General features: G+C 37.4%; 2 protein-coding genes across 3 annotated transcripts; one reads left to right on the forward strand and one right to left on the reverse strand.

Annotated features, from left to right (window-relative positions):
* Positions 1 to 233: 233 nt before the first annotated feature.
* Positions 234 to 9,880, reverse strand: ARPC2B (actin-related protein C2B). Of its 2 annotated transcripts, none has more exons than XM_077394702.1 (10): positions 9,747 to 9,880; positions 8,696 to 8,762; positions 7,361 to 7,568; positions 3,102 to 3,271; positions 2,585 to 2,653; positions 2,323 to 2,455; positions 1,714 to 1,805; positions 1,576 to 1,632; positions 1,190 to 1,241; positions 234 to 799 (listed from the first exon to the last, which is right to left on the reverse strand). In XM_077394702.1, exons 1-10 carry the CDS (start codon positions 9,803 to 9,805, stop codon positions 603 to 605), a joined length of 1,104 nt encoding a protein of 367 aa, XP_077250817.1. In that variant the 5' UTR covers positions 9,806 to 9,880; the 3' UTR covers positions 234 to 602. The 2 variants fall into 2 exon arrangements, with proteins under 2 accessions (XP_077250817.1, XP_077250816.1); XM_077394701.1 differs by having other exon boundaries at positions 2,585 to 2,662.
* A 3,003-nt stretch (positions 9,881 to 12,883) lies between these two features.
* Positions 12,884 to 15,719, forward strand: PGR5 (proton gradient regulation 5). Its single transcript, XM_077393383.1, has 2 exons — positions 12,884 to 13,249; positions 15,510 to 15,719. Exons 1-2 carry the CDS (start codon positions 12,983 to 12,985, stop codon positions 15,612 to 15,614), a joined length of 372 nt encoding a protein of 123 aa, XP_077249498.1. The 5' UTR covers positions 12,884 to 12,982; the 3' UTR covers positions 15,615 to 15,719.
* The last annotated feature ends 651 nt before the right edge of the window (positions 15,720 to 16,370 follow it).

Consider the following 16,370-nt stretch of genomic DNA (forward strand, 5'->3'; position numbering starts at 1 on the left):
ATTCAGATTTTGATTGGGTTATTTTAAATTATAAAATAGAGAACTGACATAACAAAAGAAATGGGGAATAAGATTGTTTGTGGTCAACTTAAAGAAGTCAAGAGCCAATCAACGAGGAATATAATTGACTGGGATTGACTAGGATGACTCATTAGTCAATTTGCTGCCTTTTACTCTCTTACATTATTTCTATTAATTTCCTTAAGAAAAAATTTAAATAGTGTAGATCCAGCTCAACAACAAAAAATTTGCATTATTACATTAAAACGATGCAAGCATCAAAATCCTGAAGCAATTAATGCGAAAAGCATCAAAATCAGATTCAGATGAATGGAAAAGAAAATAAAATCTATAGCCAGAACCAAATTCAAGATGGGCATCATGGAAGAAAGATGGAGGACCGTTGTAATTCCCCTTAATTTGTCCATTTTAAATAATTCAATATGGTAGCAATCAGTGGAACCATATGATCTCTGTTTTGTGAAATGATATGACAAAGTGTAGTGTGGTACATACCTTGAGAGCATTTTCCTAGCTATTACTCCCTAAATTCTATAACAAAAACCAAAGTTAGTTATTTCCTGTGACAAATAGAGAAGATATTAATCCAATTTGGTATATCTTCTCAAGGATGTTAACTTAGGAATTCTCAACCATTTTCGACGGAATCGATCATATCCCCGAATTTTAATTCGTGACCGAATTGTCAGCATCTTCTTGGTGAAGGCTCCACATTTTCTTGTAAGGATCTTGCACTTTGAGAAGGTTGGCAGTCTCATCACACAACTGGATCTACTGTCTGCATCAAAACATGAATCTTTGAATGAAAAGTAAGCCTATGACAACCAATCTCTTTTAAAAACTTAATGTGCTTGTTGTTAGTGCTTAATTTACACTAAAATCACTATGTCACAAACCTTGGCTGGAAAGGAAACCAAAATACTCATTTTATGACCTTCCTTGCGGTTAAGTTTAAAAGCACAGTTACCTGCTGTGGCTGAAATGCCACCAGTTCCCTTAGATTGAGCGTGATAAATGGTGGTGTTCAACTAAGGTCATTCCTCACCTACCCATAATTCAAACTAAGGGATATATGTGTGCTGCACATTTACTTGTGGGTGTTTTGTATGTAATTTTGGATATTTTTCCTAGTTTCTGGCTCTAAATTTCCCCGTATTCAAGTACCCACCTTGGACTTTTTTGTTATCTTCATCTCCCTTTATCTTCGCCTCTTGCAGCACCTGCAATTGTGAAATGGGATGTTAGTATTTTGATTCAGATACAGATCCTCTTTGTGGGTGTCAAAGGGGTTTTTTTTTTTTTGAATGGTAGTTGGTGTCAAAGGTCTTGTCCTGTCTTTTTTCTCCAAGACCTAAAATGTGATATTAATATGGTACAAGATGACACGATAGCCATAATCTTCCATTATGCTAGGATATTCTTACAACAGCATGATGCATATGCTGGTTACAACTGGATCTATGGCCTATTACCCTCCTAGTGCTTCGCGTGGCCTCTTTGAGTAATGTGAACTGGTCTAGTTCTAGGCAAACTTAGTGTGGAAAAGATCATCACCTCAGCCAGACTTTCCAAACGCTTTCTCATCCTCCTTTGAATAAAACCTCTGGTACACTGTTCACATAACCTTGTCAGCCTATAGATCCATGAATTAACATTAGTTCTAGGCTCACAAGATCCACAAAGAAAACAAACCTTCACGTGATACTTTACATAGGCATAGAAGTTCAATAAACTCCAGACAGTGTTGTCCAACTTTGCTCCTTCAACATGGCGCGAAAAAATATCTGTATTTATGCAATTTTAAAATGCATTAGACCAATAGACCAGCTCCAAACATTTCTTTTGGCAAAGTTTTGCAGCTTCAACATGCCACAAACTAGTTGTAAAATTGCGACAGAAATGCAGGAGATGGCAGATGTATTTTTTCTTGATACAACCTATTGTTTTAACTTTTAACTCAGAAATGCAGTGTATGTAATCTTGTAATTACATTCCTTTCTTTCATGTATGGCCAATATGTTGCATCCTTTTCTGTGTTTTCTTGCATGTAACTATGAAAGCACTAAGTGTGGGTGGGTTGGGTTTGTGAGTTCCCTTTTGATGGCCCAAATATCAATTTTTTCAACCATGGGCAAAATCTAAAGGATTCATTTAGCCGACCCCAACTATTTTGGGACAAAGGCTTTATTGAGTTGAGTAGATGGGCAAAATCTAAACGTCTATTTAAGGCTTAAGGTAATGAACAACTATAATTTTGTCCAAACCAGACAAAGAAGCAGGAATTGCAAGCTGAGTGTGCACCAAAAGATACAAATCCTCCGTTGGTACTCAAATCGTTAAAATGCTCTCCTCTCAACTCTGGAGGAGGGATGGGTGACCAGGTGCAAATAGGTGCTTTGGCCATAGCTGCTGAACATCCAGCATCCACGAGTTCCTGTAGGATAAATCCATTATCTTTGTTTTTAAGAGAGATACAAGTGGAGTCTTATATTATCCCATCAATATTAACAGTCAGTAGAAAATATATTGCTTTTTAATCAGTGTTGGAATGTCAGAAACCAACCTGAAAGAAGGCTGTTGCAAGAATCACATCTGAATCTTCTTTAAAGCGCATGGGAAATATTGCAGTGATCTTTTCTGGCTAAAAGACATATATAAATCATTTTCATCTAGTCAATTAGGTTTACATTTGCAAAATCATTCTTTATATTCATTCTCAAAGTCAAATGTTAAATTTCCCTTATTTATCAGGAAGCTGTATAGGTATCCTGAACTTCCAAAGTCAACTAAGACGGGAATGCTTTATGGAACTGACCAAAGTACTCTAATACACTTGTGTCCATATGCCGTCTGGTACATGGGTTTAGGAGTGGTTACCCGATTTGGACCCAAAGAATGAACTACAAGCTTCAAGCATCAGCTCAGGCTACTGTGATTAATTCAACATTTTAGGACCTATGATGTAAAAAATGAAAAGTCATAGTAATTGGTGTTCCTCAAAATAAGGGTGTTTGTTCCCAGTTATCATTGATCATTGTCTTATAAATCTGACAAAATAAGAATCATGCTTGAAAAAATACCATTCTGATAACAAAGAAAGGCTCTCTCGGATGGTAGACAAGTTTGATGGGTCTGTACATTTCATGCGAGGTATCCTGGGAACCAAGATCCCATAACATCTCTTTCAACTGTGAACTCAGTATCACGGCTTGCAGTGAAGAAATGTTTGTTATCACCTTGATGCGATCTTCTGAAATTACACACACAAAAAAATCTGATTTCATATGTAAATCAATACAGCATATACTCACATGCTTTGACATACGCGTAATTGTGGCATGTATCAACAACTATCAGCCATAAGTTTCTAAAAAAAGTATATGTAGCCTTAATATTCAAGGATTCTTGTATGAAAAGCAAAAGTTCTTCTCTTATGCATTCTCCAAAACATAGAGTAATAGAGATTGTTTGGTCTCTTCAAACATTGATGTCTTCATATGCTCAGCAACTGCTCTCATGAATTTCAGAAGTCAGACATTAAGGGGCCGTTTGGATACGCGGATTTTAGAATCCAGGTTTTTAGTTTGAAAACAGTGTAAAAGAGGGTTCATGATCAGGCTGTTGTGTGCTGTCCTGGCAGCGTTTCTTGGATTTTAAGCAAGAAAATCAGGTTTTAAAAATCTCTCCTGCAACCTGAGATTTCTAAAACCTGGAAAATGGGAGGATCTTCTACTCTCTTGCTGATGGAAAGAAGGGAGAGAAGTAAAAAATGAGTCAAAAACGACGGCTGGTCCTCTCCTTCTCTTGTCTCTAACCCTCTTTTACACTGTTTTCAAACTAAAAACCTGGAGTCTAAAATCTGCGTATCCAAACGGCCCCTAAATACGCGGATTTTAGAATCCAGGTTTTTAGTTTGAAAACAGTGTAAAAGAGGGTTCATGATCAAGCTGCTGCCGCTGTCCTAGCAGCGTTTCTTGGATTTTAAGTAAGAAAACCAGGTTTTAGAAATCTCTCCTGCATCCTGAGATTTCTAAAACCTGGAAAAATTGGAGGATCTGCTACTCTCTTGCTGTCGGAAAGAAGGACGAGAAGTAAAAAACGAGTAAAAAACGATGGCTGGTCCGCTTCTTCTCTTGTCTCTTAGCTACAATTTTGAAGAAATCCCGGATTCTAAAATCCGCATATCCAAACGGCCCCTAAATGACACAAAGTGTGAAGAACCCCTGAGAACTTAATATTGTGAATAACCTAATGGTGAATTGGTGATATTCAAACCTGTGAAAATCAGGCAAGTAACTTTTTTATGTAAATTTTTTTAATTGCAATTAAAATTACAGATTTTGTTTTAGTTCCAGATAAACATGTAATATGCTAGGATTGACATTTTCTGGATATTGAAGAGGTAAATATCTGAAAGTAGCTGACATTGATTTTAAAGGGTTAATTTAATGATTTTATTTCTATAAAAAGAAAGCACCTTTTGTAACTGCACAGTTATTAAATCTGTTATGACTGTTCTATTGTGAGCTCTGTATGGAAAATAGATTTTGAGAAGCACATACAAGCACTTTTGGAAAGAGAAAAAAATTTGTTATAATTCATACCATTGATCTCCACTGGGCTTCTTTACTACCATACACTTGGACGTTTTCACTCATGTTCAGTGCCGGCTGGTGACTTGTGTAAAAACAAGAGAAAATGAGACAGTGGGGAGGAATAGAAGAAGAGGAGAACATGAGAGAGAAAATAAGAGAGGAAAATCGTGGAATGAGGGTGTGTCCCTTTCGTGGGCATAACCTATTTTATTCACTTTAGTGATATATTACACAATGATATAAATACTCTTATGATTTGAATAAAATAAATAAGTGACAAAAACACCATATAACAAAAGTCACAATAAACAAAAACATGTAACTTATGCTGCCCCCCCCCCCCCCCCCCCCCCCCCCGACCCACGCACCCCGCAGTTGATGCATAAATGTCGAGCATGTCCTGCTTGCAAAGAATATCCTAAAAGATGACTTCCAGAACAACTTTGGGGGAAAATGTCAGTGAGCTGATATTCTGATCTGACATAAGGAACAGTAATAACCTTGGCCTCCATCTTTTCTCTTAGAAAGTGAGACTCAATCTCTATAGAGATTCATAGGTCCATCAACCATCACTCTCATCTCTCCAAGAAGTGTTTGGAGCCACATAAGTTCAAACTCCACATGAGCATTGGCCATGTATTCAGCATCAGTATCAGATCTAGCAACCATATTCAAGCTCTTTCGAATGACTAGATTATCCCCAAGAAATATGCAATAGTCACTTGTAGATCGACAATCAATATATAACGCAGCTCAATCTAAAAACTAGTACACTTTCACGATCAAAATGTACTTGAAAATTTGCTTCCAGCACATTCAATATTGATCAAAACAGATCCAAACAACTTTCAAGCAATCACCATAAAAAAATAAAAATGACCTTGTGACACTGTAGACCCTTTCGAAATTTCCTTTCATGAAGAGATGATCTGTCCCCTTGAAATTTATAAACATCCATAATATCTCTTCAAAACAGACCAAAAATTAGGAAAAAATACTTGAAATACCTTGTAAATGATCAACATCAACCAATCATCATGTATGTCAAATCTGTCCATGAATGTGTGGTACGACAGATGAGGTCAGTCGTACTGCCTAGGAAAGATAGAGTTTGTCCTCGTCACTCCAAGATAACTGCTCTTTTACTTCTTGATGTTGATTGAAGGAGAAGAGGAATTAGATCTGGGAGTCTTTGGATCTAATCTTGCTCTGAAACCATGTAGAAATGAGAGAAGATGAGAAAGTAGGGAGGTGAAGAAGAGTAGGAGAAAAGGAGAAAGAGAGGGAAATTTTGGAATGAGGGGTGTAATCCTTCTTGTGGCGTACCTTATTTTCTTTATTTAAGTAATATATTACAGAATGGTATAAATATCCTTATAACTTAAATGACATAAATGAGTGACAAAAAATATTGTATAACATACATCACAGTCACACTAAACTAAAGCATTAACTAATGTCTCATTCAACTACTGTATAGAGGAGTAATAGACTCTTCAAGATTCTCATTAAAGGTTTATAGTTCTACTGGATGTAATAGTAAATTGGGGTATAATCTCCCTACCAATGAAAAGGTATTGGTGTCCTAAGTCCAAACTGTAGGTGACGTACCAGAGAAAAGGAAAAGATTCTTTCAGTAAAAGAGTTACCAGAAAACTGAAAGAATCGTTTTCTTTTCGTATTTAATTACTTAATATGGTATAGAAAGTAGATGCATCTATTTTTCAAACAGGGTAAACTACTAAACTCATATCACTAAAGAGCTTAAGGAATGCTGACTCCATGAAGGAAAAGTGGCAATGATCAGCATCTGCTCCAAGAGGAGCTGAAAAAGGATTTTGTCCTGTTTCACCCTTTGTTACAATCCCCTTGAGTAATATCTTGAAATATGTTTTTATTCCAAGCTTGTATGAATCAATTGCAGAATTCATTCTCTGGATTCTATTTGTCACACAGTCAAGGTATCTCCTATTCTGTTCGCATATACATCGTCCCAAATGAAGCCTAATCCAATCATTGACTCACTAATCCAAAGTCATTCATCAAATTTCACGGATAATGTGTAGGTCCATTGCTCTTCCAATATAGGTAAACCTGTTCGATGAATGGTTTATTGCAGATTGTGCGATATGGGTTGTTGTTGACTTGCAGATATTGTGTTTTGAATTGGTTTGTAAGGTTCATCCAAGATCAACTACTCTCCAGAAAGTAAAACAGGAGAGTAGCATACTGGTGTTTTCGTTAATGTATATAAAATTGCAAAAGGCTACATTCAATAGTATGGGGGTCATGATGTTAATTTCATTCTGATAATCAAGATGACAGGAATTGAACTACACATTGCAGCCTTTATAAGGGGAAATGGAAATGTTTCAAGTTTATGTTCAGAATTGCTTAATTCATAGGGATGGACTAGTTCAAATATCCTCTTGAGAATATTGATGATTTGAATGTACAAGTTAGATATAATTTCATTGGATAAGAAACACAAAAGATCCTATCGGGTGTCCAAAGAACATACGCAATTATTCCAAGCTAAGATCTTTTAAATTTAATTATAGATGACAGTTAGGCGTGCACATCTTTATTGCAATTTCCTTTATGTTTTCACATCTAATATATTTGTAAGCAAACCAACTTACCTGACGGTGAAAACATAACTTTTAGTCGGTGTTCAGATACTAGAACATACATCCTGGAACTAACCATTCATAAATCAATGAAGGGCATGAGTTTATCTAAACCTTCGGCTTGTGGAAGTTTGTTGAAGTCAAATCTTAGTGTTAGTAGAAACCCTTCTCTTGGTGGCTCAATAACCTCCACAATATCAGAATAAACTCTTTTTACAGTCTGTGAGGTACTATTCGCAAGGCCATTGGAAAGCAGAACTTCTGGAGACAATGGCGGGGTTGATACGGACAAGTAGATTCTTCCGGGGTCTGATGCAGAAGCCTGTGAAACATTATCCAGAATATTAGAGCTAATTTGTGAGAGGGGATTATGTACTTATCTAATTGCAGTCATATGTTCTCCATGCTATAATAGAACTGTTTTCCTCTATGATTTGGCCGACACTTCGAATCTGTTGTTGATACACGTGTCGTGTCCGACACGACACCCGTGTTCACACGTGTTGACACTCTTTTAGACACTTTTAGATGTATTGCTAGAAGTGTTAGCAACTTTATATGTAAGTGTATGAGTGTGACACTATTTCTAGTATTTTAGGGGTTTCCATGTCATATACCTCGTATCCGTGTCGAAACTTGGTCGAAACTCGGCACACGAATCCGTGTCCACAAATCATGAGTATATGTACTCTCTATTTTAGCCGTGCCCCCGTTTCTAAATTTTGGGAGTTTTCCGTTTTCGACACCCTGTGTCCGTTGATACGTGCCTAAATGGGTCCCATTTAGAATGGAATAAATTACTTTCTTATTTTAGAGAATAAGATCAGATCTAGTAAGATCTGATATATTTAGTAGCTTGATAGGTTACAATACTAATTTAGATTAGTATAATCTTTATTTAGTTATTTTTATATTTATCATAAGATCTTTCTATGTTTATCTTAGAGTGTTTTACATAAGCACATGCTATTGTAATGGAAATCAATGAATTAAGAAAATATCTTAGAAATTGTGTCTTTTTGCACAAAGGAGGACTGATCCTTCCCTTGAAGTGGATCAAGAGGCCGATCTTCCCTCTAAGAAGATCAATCACGTTACGAATTGATTCGGGTTTGTAACATCCGTGGCCACAAATCATAGGTTTTCCTATTTCCATGTCAATTAAATATACTTTCTGCAGATTTGACACTGAAATCAATTGATAAAATGCCAATGTGAATTCAGAATGACCATTGAGAGTGTCGATGAAACAGAAGACAGATTTCACAGTGCTATTATTAATTTCTACTGTAGTAGTAGCAGTAGCAGTAGCAGTAGCAGTAGTAGCGTGTGTGTGTGTGTTATGTGATTCTGTTTTATTTGTTTTATTATATATATTTCAATACACGATTGAAATGCAACAGATTTAAGTTTTTTCGATAAAATAAATATGGGTTGTTGTGTGAGTACCCGAATATGATATTGAACAGACCCAAATTCATATAAATGGTGATCGATGTCCGTTGGTTTCTCGACACTGTCACATAGAAAACATTGAACATATGCATTAGAATTGTCTCATGTAAGGAACTCATGCACAGGGCTTTGGCAATTAGATCATCATATATTGTTAAAGAATGTCTGGACGAAAGAAGACCATGTGGATCAATGCAGAAAAATGTATTATAGTCTAATAATAGATTCAAAACTTGAATTTATATAACTATGTGTAATATTCAACAACTATTAATCAACACTGATATGATGCAAAAATACAAGATCTAGATGGCTTTTTCAGCAGTCCCAATAGCCCAAAAATTGCATTGCTCTGAATGATCCTAACCCATCAAACTATATGGACTTTGTCATCCAATGAGAATATTGTCCATTTTGCTTTGCTCTTGCAGGCATTTTTTTATATGCTTACAAGTGAAAATCTTACAAATCTCTTTGCTTTCTTCTTCCTTTGCTCTTTTTTAGAGATCTAACTTCGATATCGTAATCCTTTTCATTCCATTAGAACTCCGGTCTGATTGCAACGATCTTGAAAATTTAATTATAACCAAAAAGTTATGGAAAAATGTTTCCATTTGGAATACCATGTAACAAATGGGAAATTGTAGTTGTTTTTTTTTTCTTGTGGAATAGCACATTGTGGTTATTCCACGTCTTATTCACAAATAAGGTTATTCTAAGTTAATCTTATTTGCAATTGGGATAATAAGGCATCCATAAAAGCCATCAACTCTATAACTTGAAGAGATATAAAGCTCTTATAACCATTATTTGCATGTAAGCTTATATGCAAATATTTTTCTGAGGTATCCAGAGAGGCCTATAGAGATACAGACATCTATTGTGACCAACTATACAGACATCTATTGTGACTAACTACACAAAATCTTGCCTTACTTATTTTCCCCTCTGCTTTTGTCACTCTAGAATATAATATATAGTGGGTTTGTTAGCATTGAATTAGTGATAATAAAAACATTTGAATCAAGTAAAGGAGTATTCCTACCTGTGCAATTTGAGCAAGATCTCCCTAAGTGCTGGTGATACCCTTTGCAAGCAAGCCATCCTTGAAGATAGGAAAGAAGTTAGTTCAAAACCAGAGAGGTTTTTACCTGAAGAAAAATGGAGGGGACTCCTTACATTACAACATATATATAGATTGCATGAGAAAAGGGGATATTAAGAGTTGTTGGAATCACTTAAGATACAAAACACAATTTACTGTATTAATCATGTAACGAGATACTGAAGCAATCAAATTTGAGTAAAAGACACGTCCTGTACGGCAATAATTTCACATGGAACCAAAAGGTAAGTTTCAAAGGCACGCCAAAATGATATTTGGCACGTCAAGACAGAGACATGTTTGCTTCTTTCAGATAGATTTTCTTAGGAGAAGTAAAGGTAACATACATGGGTCCCATCATGGGCACCAATGACCACGTGAGTACTGTGCAAGGCTCTTCTCTTGCCAAGTTTGCTAGCAAATTAGCCATCCCCTTTGAGGTACATATTAGAGAAGTTAGTTTGCATGTGGTGGGTGGGGTGGGGGGGGGGGGGGGGGGGGGGGTCCTCTTTAGGGAGTCAATGATGATGGTTGTGACTTGTGATTATTTGGTGGAAATGAAGGTGCCCCGTTGGATCGCCCAATTAGATTATTCTGATTCTTCATCCGACGGATGTTCAACTTTTGGATGGTGTGAAAATCGCTTTGCCCGGACATTTCCAGCCATTCGATCATAAGACTTGAATGTGGATAATGGTTCACTTTTTATCGGCCCTCCATTTGTTGGCCATAGATTGGGCATATCCAGTCATCTCCATAGTAGGGCCCAAATATAGAGAGGCATGATCGTGGTGATGTCATGTGGGCACGAATCAAGCTTCTCATATTTCTCATTGCATAAGCATGTTGTGGAAATGTGCTGTGGTTCTAAGTTGGGGCCTGCCTAAAAATGGGACTAGGTGGTGAGACCTGACCTGGGGCTTAATCTAATGTGTTTTGGTTAATCAGCTCTAGGGCTTTTGGCATATTGGTTAGCTGGGTACCTAACATTCGGTATGTGAGCAGCCATCATATCACATGTTCGAGTCACGGAATGGACGGCACAGTGAAGGGGCAATAAGCTTCTCATTGTAGGAAACATTATTTTTTTGTGAAAAAGTGTAACTTGTTTGCTGATCCGATTAGATACAGCTAGCCTGGCCAATTGTCGCTGAGAACATCGTGATCGAATGATTCTAGACCATTGTTCCAGGAAACCTCATTTAGGGTTCAGGAAAGAAAAGCTAAACAATTGATTTTGTAATCCTTCATCTTACGGATGAGATTTGCATTGGGCATGGGACCAACACAATAACACCATCTGGTCATCTCACGATGTTCTACAAGATCTAAGAGGCTGCGTTGCACGTACATATCCATTTGTGAGACCGATAAATCTAAGTGTAATGAAGATAATAGAAAGAGGGTGGAGCTACAAAATAAGGAGTAAGGGTGTCAATGGAACCTGACAGTCCGATGGACCGTCTGCATCCAAATTTAAATGGACAGGATCAAAACACATTACCAATTAAGATCCTTGGGCACATTTTGGATCCCTGTCATAGGATCCGAAGGGAAAAGTAGCAAAACCCCCGGTTTCAAGCTCATTTTATTGTACGATTTTATGGAAAATATCCTTTAATTTTTTAAAGTATTATTTTAGGCCCTAAGATTATCTCAATTGATTGAGAGTGCCAAACTGATTACTAGACTCAAAATCATGTTTAAATTTAAGTCCAATAATCGGTTTAGCACTCACAATCTGTTGACATAATCTTAAACCAACAAGGCCTTGTGATATTTTAATAAAAACAAGCCATTGCATCCCCCCCCCCCCCCTCCCCCCGAATGATTCTTACTTGCTGATGCCACTCACCCTCAGCTCACTCTCTTCTTAGAATTTTAACTGTGTACAATGTTAGTAGGAGTGATGCAGACGGAAATCACCAGGAATAGTTCGGTTCGTTGGCGTGGAACAAGTTTCTTATTTTTTTAATTTGTATTTTCATCATTTTATTTGTAGTAATTTTTTTAAGGCATCAAATCTTGTTCTATTGGCTTGATTTTGGTGTTTTTAGAAAGGTTTTTCGATTACATATCTAAAGAGCTCAAGATTAAGCGATTTGGACTTGATTTGTCAAGGTCATAGGCAGTTTTAGGATATTGTAAGTGTCTATTACGGGATTTCTATGTTAGGTAAGTTTTAGTCAAGTTTTAAGTTTTATTTATGTTATTTTAGATGGACGGCTATGATTAGTTGCTTAGGTATTAAATTAGTTTAGGGTTTCTTTTCTTATAGATATATGTTATGTAAGCATTCTAATGGACTTTGATTATTGAATAAAATTTGCCTTTAGACTTTTGAGTTCTTTTGAGAACTTTTGGTTGCTTAGATTAGCACCAGCAAGAGTATTTTCTAGTTTCGCTCTGAGAAACTCGACTTCGACGGGATCGAAGTAAATCTCATCCCTTTCGACGGTGATCGAAGTATCCTATTCCCTACGACGGTATTCGAAAGGCCCCTTTTTCATTAATTTTAGATGAATCTTGCATCCCAGATTTTTGGACTGCATCAATGAGCTACTAGGACACTCCAATGGATTGTCCGATTTGAAACGATCATGTCCAAGTCGGGGTAAGTAGGATTTGAAGAAATCTCTGAATCTGATCCAATCGAGAATGGATTGTGGAAATCCATTAAGGATGGGCTTAGCACCATCATCACCCTTCAAGTGGAACGACAATCTGATAATCTGGACCGTCTGTCCAACGAATCCTAGCGGGCCCACCTCAGCTCTTCCCACATGACCAGAAGCTAGTTCCTCTATCCATCCCAGATCTCAAGCAGCTTCTAGGATACATTTTTTCCTCCCAGGACCATACCATTTTCTAAAACTAATCAAACCCAAAAGGGTAATCTAGTAATTCCAAGTCAGCTGACTTAGAACATTCCAGTTTCCAACCCAATCAAAGCACGGCTCTAAAGACCCCACACCCACGTCCACCCGAATACATTTCAAACCCGAACCTTCAAACGTGTGGCTTTCATTCTCCAAACTCACCTTCCCCACCAATCCTCAAACCAAAGGCTCTCAATTAAAACACTAGAAAAACCCAAACCCAACTCTCTCTCTCTCTCTCTTCCCTTTTCCACCTCCTAAATAACCATAAGAGAAGACACTTAGCATATTTCTCTAATGGCAACTTCCATTTCAGCAGCAGGGCTCTCTTCCTCCTTTCATGGAGCATGGGGCTCTAACTTTACTGGTGAAGACCGAGTCATGCTGGCTAAGTCTGTACCAACATGGGTTCGAGTCGCTAAGCCCACTCGGTCGAACCCAGTGATGAAAAATGTGAATGAAGGGAAAGGCCTCTTTGCGCCTTTAGTAGTTATCACACGTAATGTAATTGGAAAGAAGCGATTCAATCAGCTGAGAGGGAAAGCTATTGCCTTACACTCACAGGTACTAAATCTTCAAACTTTCTTTAAGATCAGTTCTTTCTTTCTAAATTTAGGGACCTCCCTGACAGGCGTGTCTTCTAAGCGGATTTCTTTATCTTATGTTTTGTTAAATTTTGGAGAGAAGATTTCACTGATCTTGAATATCTTAGATTAATTTACAAAGATAATTGATGGTGCTTATAAAGAGCACTTACATGATAAACATAGAAATAAATCAAGACAACTATGGAAAGAGATAAATATAAAATTCCTACCTACTAAGATTGGCCTAATTGCTAATTTAATTAAGCTACCTAATCTAGCTAGCTTTCCCATTCAACCCACTTGCCTAATCTACATCAAGATAATCCAACGGTCTGATCTAACAAATCTTAACGCGCCCCTTCAAACGTATATTGATTGAAAATCAATAAACGTTTGCTTACAAAAAAAATTGATTGCAATAAAATGTCCCCAACACACTTAGCGGTGCAATGCATACCAAGCTGATGAAGAAGGTCTTGATTGATGCTTCTTGCCAAATGTACACCAAAGTATCCTCGTCTTGCCTTCGTCCAACAAATAGCAATTGTAGAACAAAAATCCTTGTCTTGCCTTCATCCAACGTATCCCTCTTCCCCTATTTTCTGCCATTTTATTTTTGCTTCCTCCACTCACACTGAAACAACAAGAAGATTAAAAGTTGAAGAAGGTTTATCTTTTGATGCTGCCCAACTCATCTTATGCAAAAAAAAAAGGGTGTATCCCCAATGTGATATTTGCACCCTTTCCTCTTGTTCAAAGTGAAATCACCCCCAATATTTGATATCCGCCTCATCATTTTCCTTCCATCGGAACAATTGTTAATGTCATTTTTGTTCTACAATTGCTATTCGCTATCAAAAGCCGCTAGTTGTCGCTTCTCTTTATCTTGTCTTCATTTTCATTCTCTTTATCTTTCAACTTCTATTTCAATCTTTGATTAGTTGAGGTGCCTTTCTTCGAGGTGCGTGCCTAAAATAGTCACTCTACTCAGTTGAGGGGCCTCAATTCCTTGAGGGTCGTGTCTGAGAGAGTCAATTTCCATGAGTATTGGTACTTGCCGACTTATGATATCTTGCCCATCGAGGCATCATTTTGCCTATCGAGGCCTTGGTCAATTGTGACTCATTTCCAGAAGGTTCGGTATTCAAAACCGGCCTAAAGACTGGCCCATTTCGGCTTGAGTCCAATTCAGTTTTTTGAGGCTCTGTGTGCCTCATCTTTCATGCGACACATTCTTCAACAACAGGCGGCAATTCATCTTCAGCAATATCAACAACAGGCGGACATCAATCGTAACAGTGTGCATAAAAAAATTTTACATTTCTTTTTTGGGAGATCTATTGTAATCAAACGTATATCAATTTCCAATCCATATATGTTTGATGGGGCATATTAGAGAATAAAATCAAATCGTAGATTGATTGGGGTGGATTTTAGATTGATTGGGTTGGATTTTAGATTGATTTGATTAGGTGGTAGATTAAGGAAGAAGGCTAGATTAAGTAACAAGATTAGGTTAGGATTATCTCCCCAAATCATGTCATATCTCTTTCTATGTTTATCTTCTTGAGTGTTCTCTATATAAACACTCATTGGGCTTGATTGTAATGCATCCAAGAATAATAGAAAATCTTCTCTTCAAAATTTAACATGTTTGAAGAACAAGAATGATTTTCTGTATGGGTGCAACTTGGGCCGGGCTGAACCAGACTTCCGTTTGGTTTGGGTTGCCATTTCTTAGGGTTGGGTTAGGTTAGGCTTGGGAAAAGCCAACCTAATTTGAGTCGACTTAGGGTTGGTTTAGGGCTGAAGCCTAGGGCAACCCAAGCCAAATCCTCGTCCGCCTAATTTTATTGTGATTCTATTTGTAAAATCAGGTTAGATGAGTTGGATTAGGGTTGAGAGACTTAGAGCCGAGTTGGGTTAGGATAGACTCTCCAAGACCTCAAGCTCCGTTTGGATTGGATTTGGGTTGGGTTGGGTTGGGTTGGGTTGGATTGGATTGGATTAGGATTGGACTAGGGTTGAGGTAACCCTAGCCCAACCTGGCCAGCCTACACCCCTACTCTTGTGTGGAATGATCTTGTGTGTGCCACTACATGTATTTGCTGCCTTTTTGTGATGGCAGCAAGGGCCGTTTATGGCCATACGAGATTGCATTGTGTCTAGAAACAGAAGATTTGTTAACAAACCGCGGTTTGTTTCTTGATGAAAGCATCTTCTATGTATTTTTGCAGGTGATTACTGAATTCTGTAAATCCATAGGCGCAGATGGGAAACAACGACAAGGTTTGATTCGCTTGGCGAAAAAGAATGGAGAAAGGCTCGGATTTCTCGCGTGATCAAAACCATCAAATTTGTATAGTTTTTGTGGAATTATTAGTGGAAAAGTGTTTCTTTTCTTCACAATTGCAGTTCGTTTAGAAGTTTCTTTGAAAGCATGATAATCAGTTTAATTTTGAGTAAAATAATTAGTTTCGGACTCAAAAAATCAATTCTCAAAATCCAAAATGAACAGGGCTAACGTGATTATGTGAACAATGTGACTGCAGAGAAATGAATTATTCGGATCAAATCTCTAATTCAGACAGAATATAGGCTCGGCTTGTACTATTAGAGATGGCATCCTTGTAACCAAAGTAAAATATTACTAATACGTCCCTTCTGGGTCTCTTCTCCATGGGATGGCAAGTTCCCTTCTGGGCCTTTCCCAATGAGATAGGGAGTCCTTGTTTATAGTAAACAGAGGACGAGATAATTTCAAAGATAAACTTATCCAAGCAGTATAACAAATCACAGGAACAGCTTATTCAAGGACCAATGTGATTAACATCCCTTTTTAGGTTGTAGCCCTCTGAAGATGACCTAAACTCAAAGTTCCCATGTGGAAGATGATTACTTAGGCCCTGCTCGTTTAAGATTGTTGCAAGCAATTATGACTCCAATTCCCAAACACAATCGGTTGCAACAATCATAAACGAACCGGGCCTTAATTTCCTTTTTTCGTGTCCCTACCTACCCCTTTCAATTCACAACTAGTAAACCACTTTTTAAAAAAATCTCTACTGCTTACAAGTTTCATGGAAATGAATCTCTGA

Source organism: Tasmannia lanceolata, unplaced genomic scaffold (genome assembly GCF_043159265.1).
Source record: "Tasmannia lanceolata isolate RefF3 unplaced genomic scaffold, GAP_Taslan_0.1 ptg000013l, whole genome shotgun sequence".
In the NCBI taxonomy this organism is placed as follows: domain Eukaryota; kingdom Viridiplantae; phylum Streptophyta; class Magnoliopsida; order Canellales; family Winteraceae; genus Tasmannia; species Tasmannia lanceolata.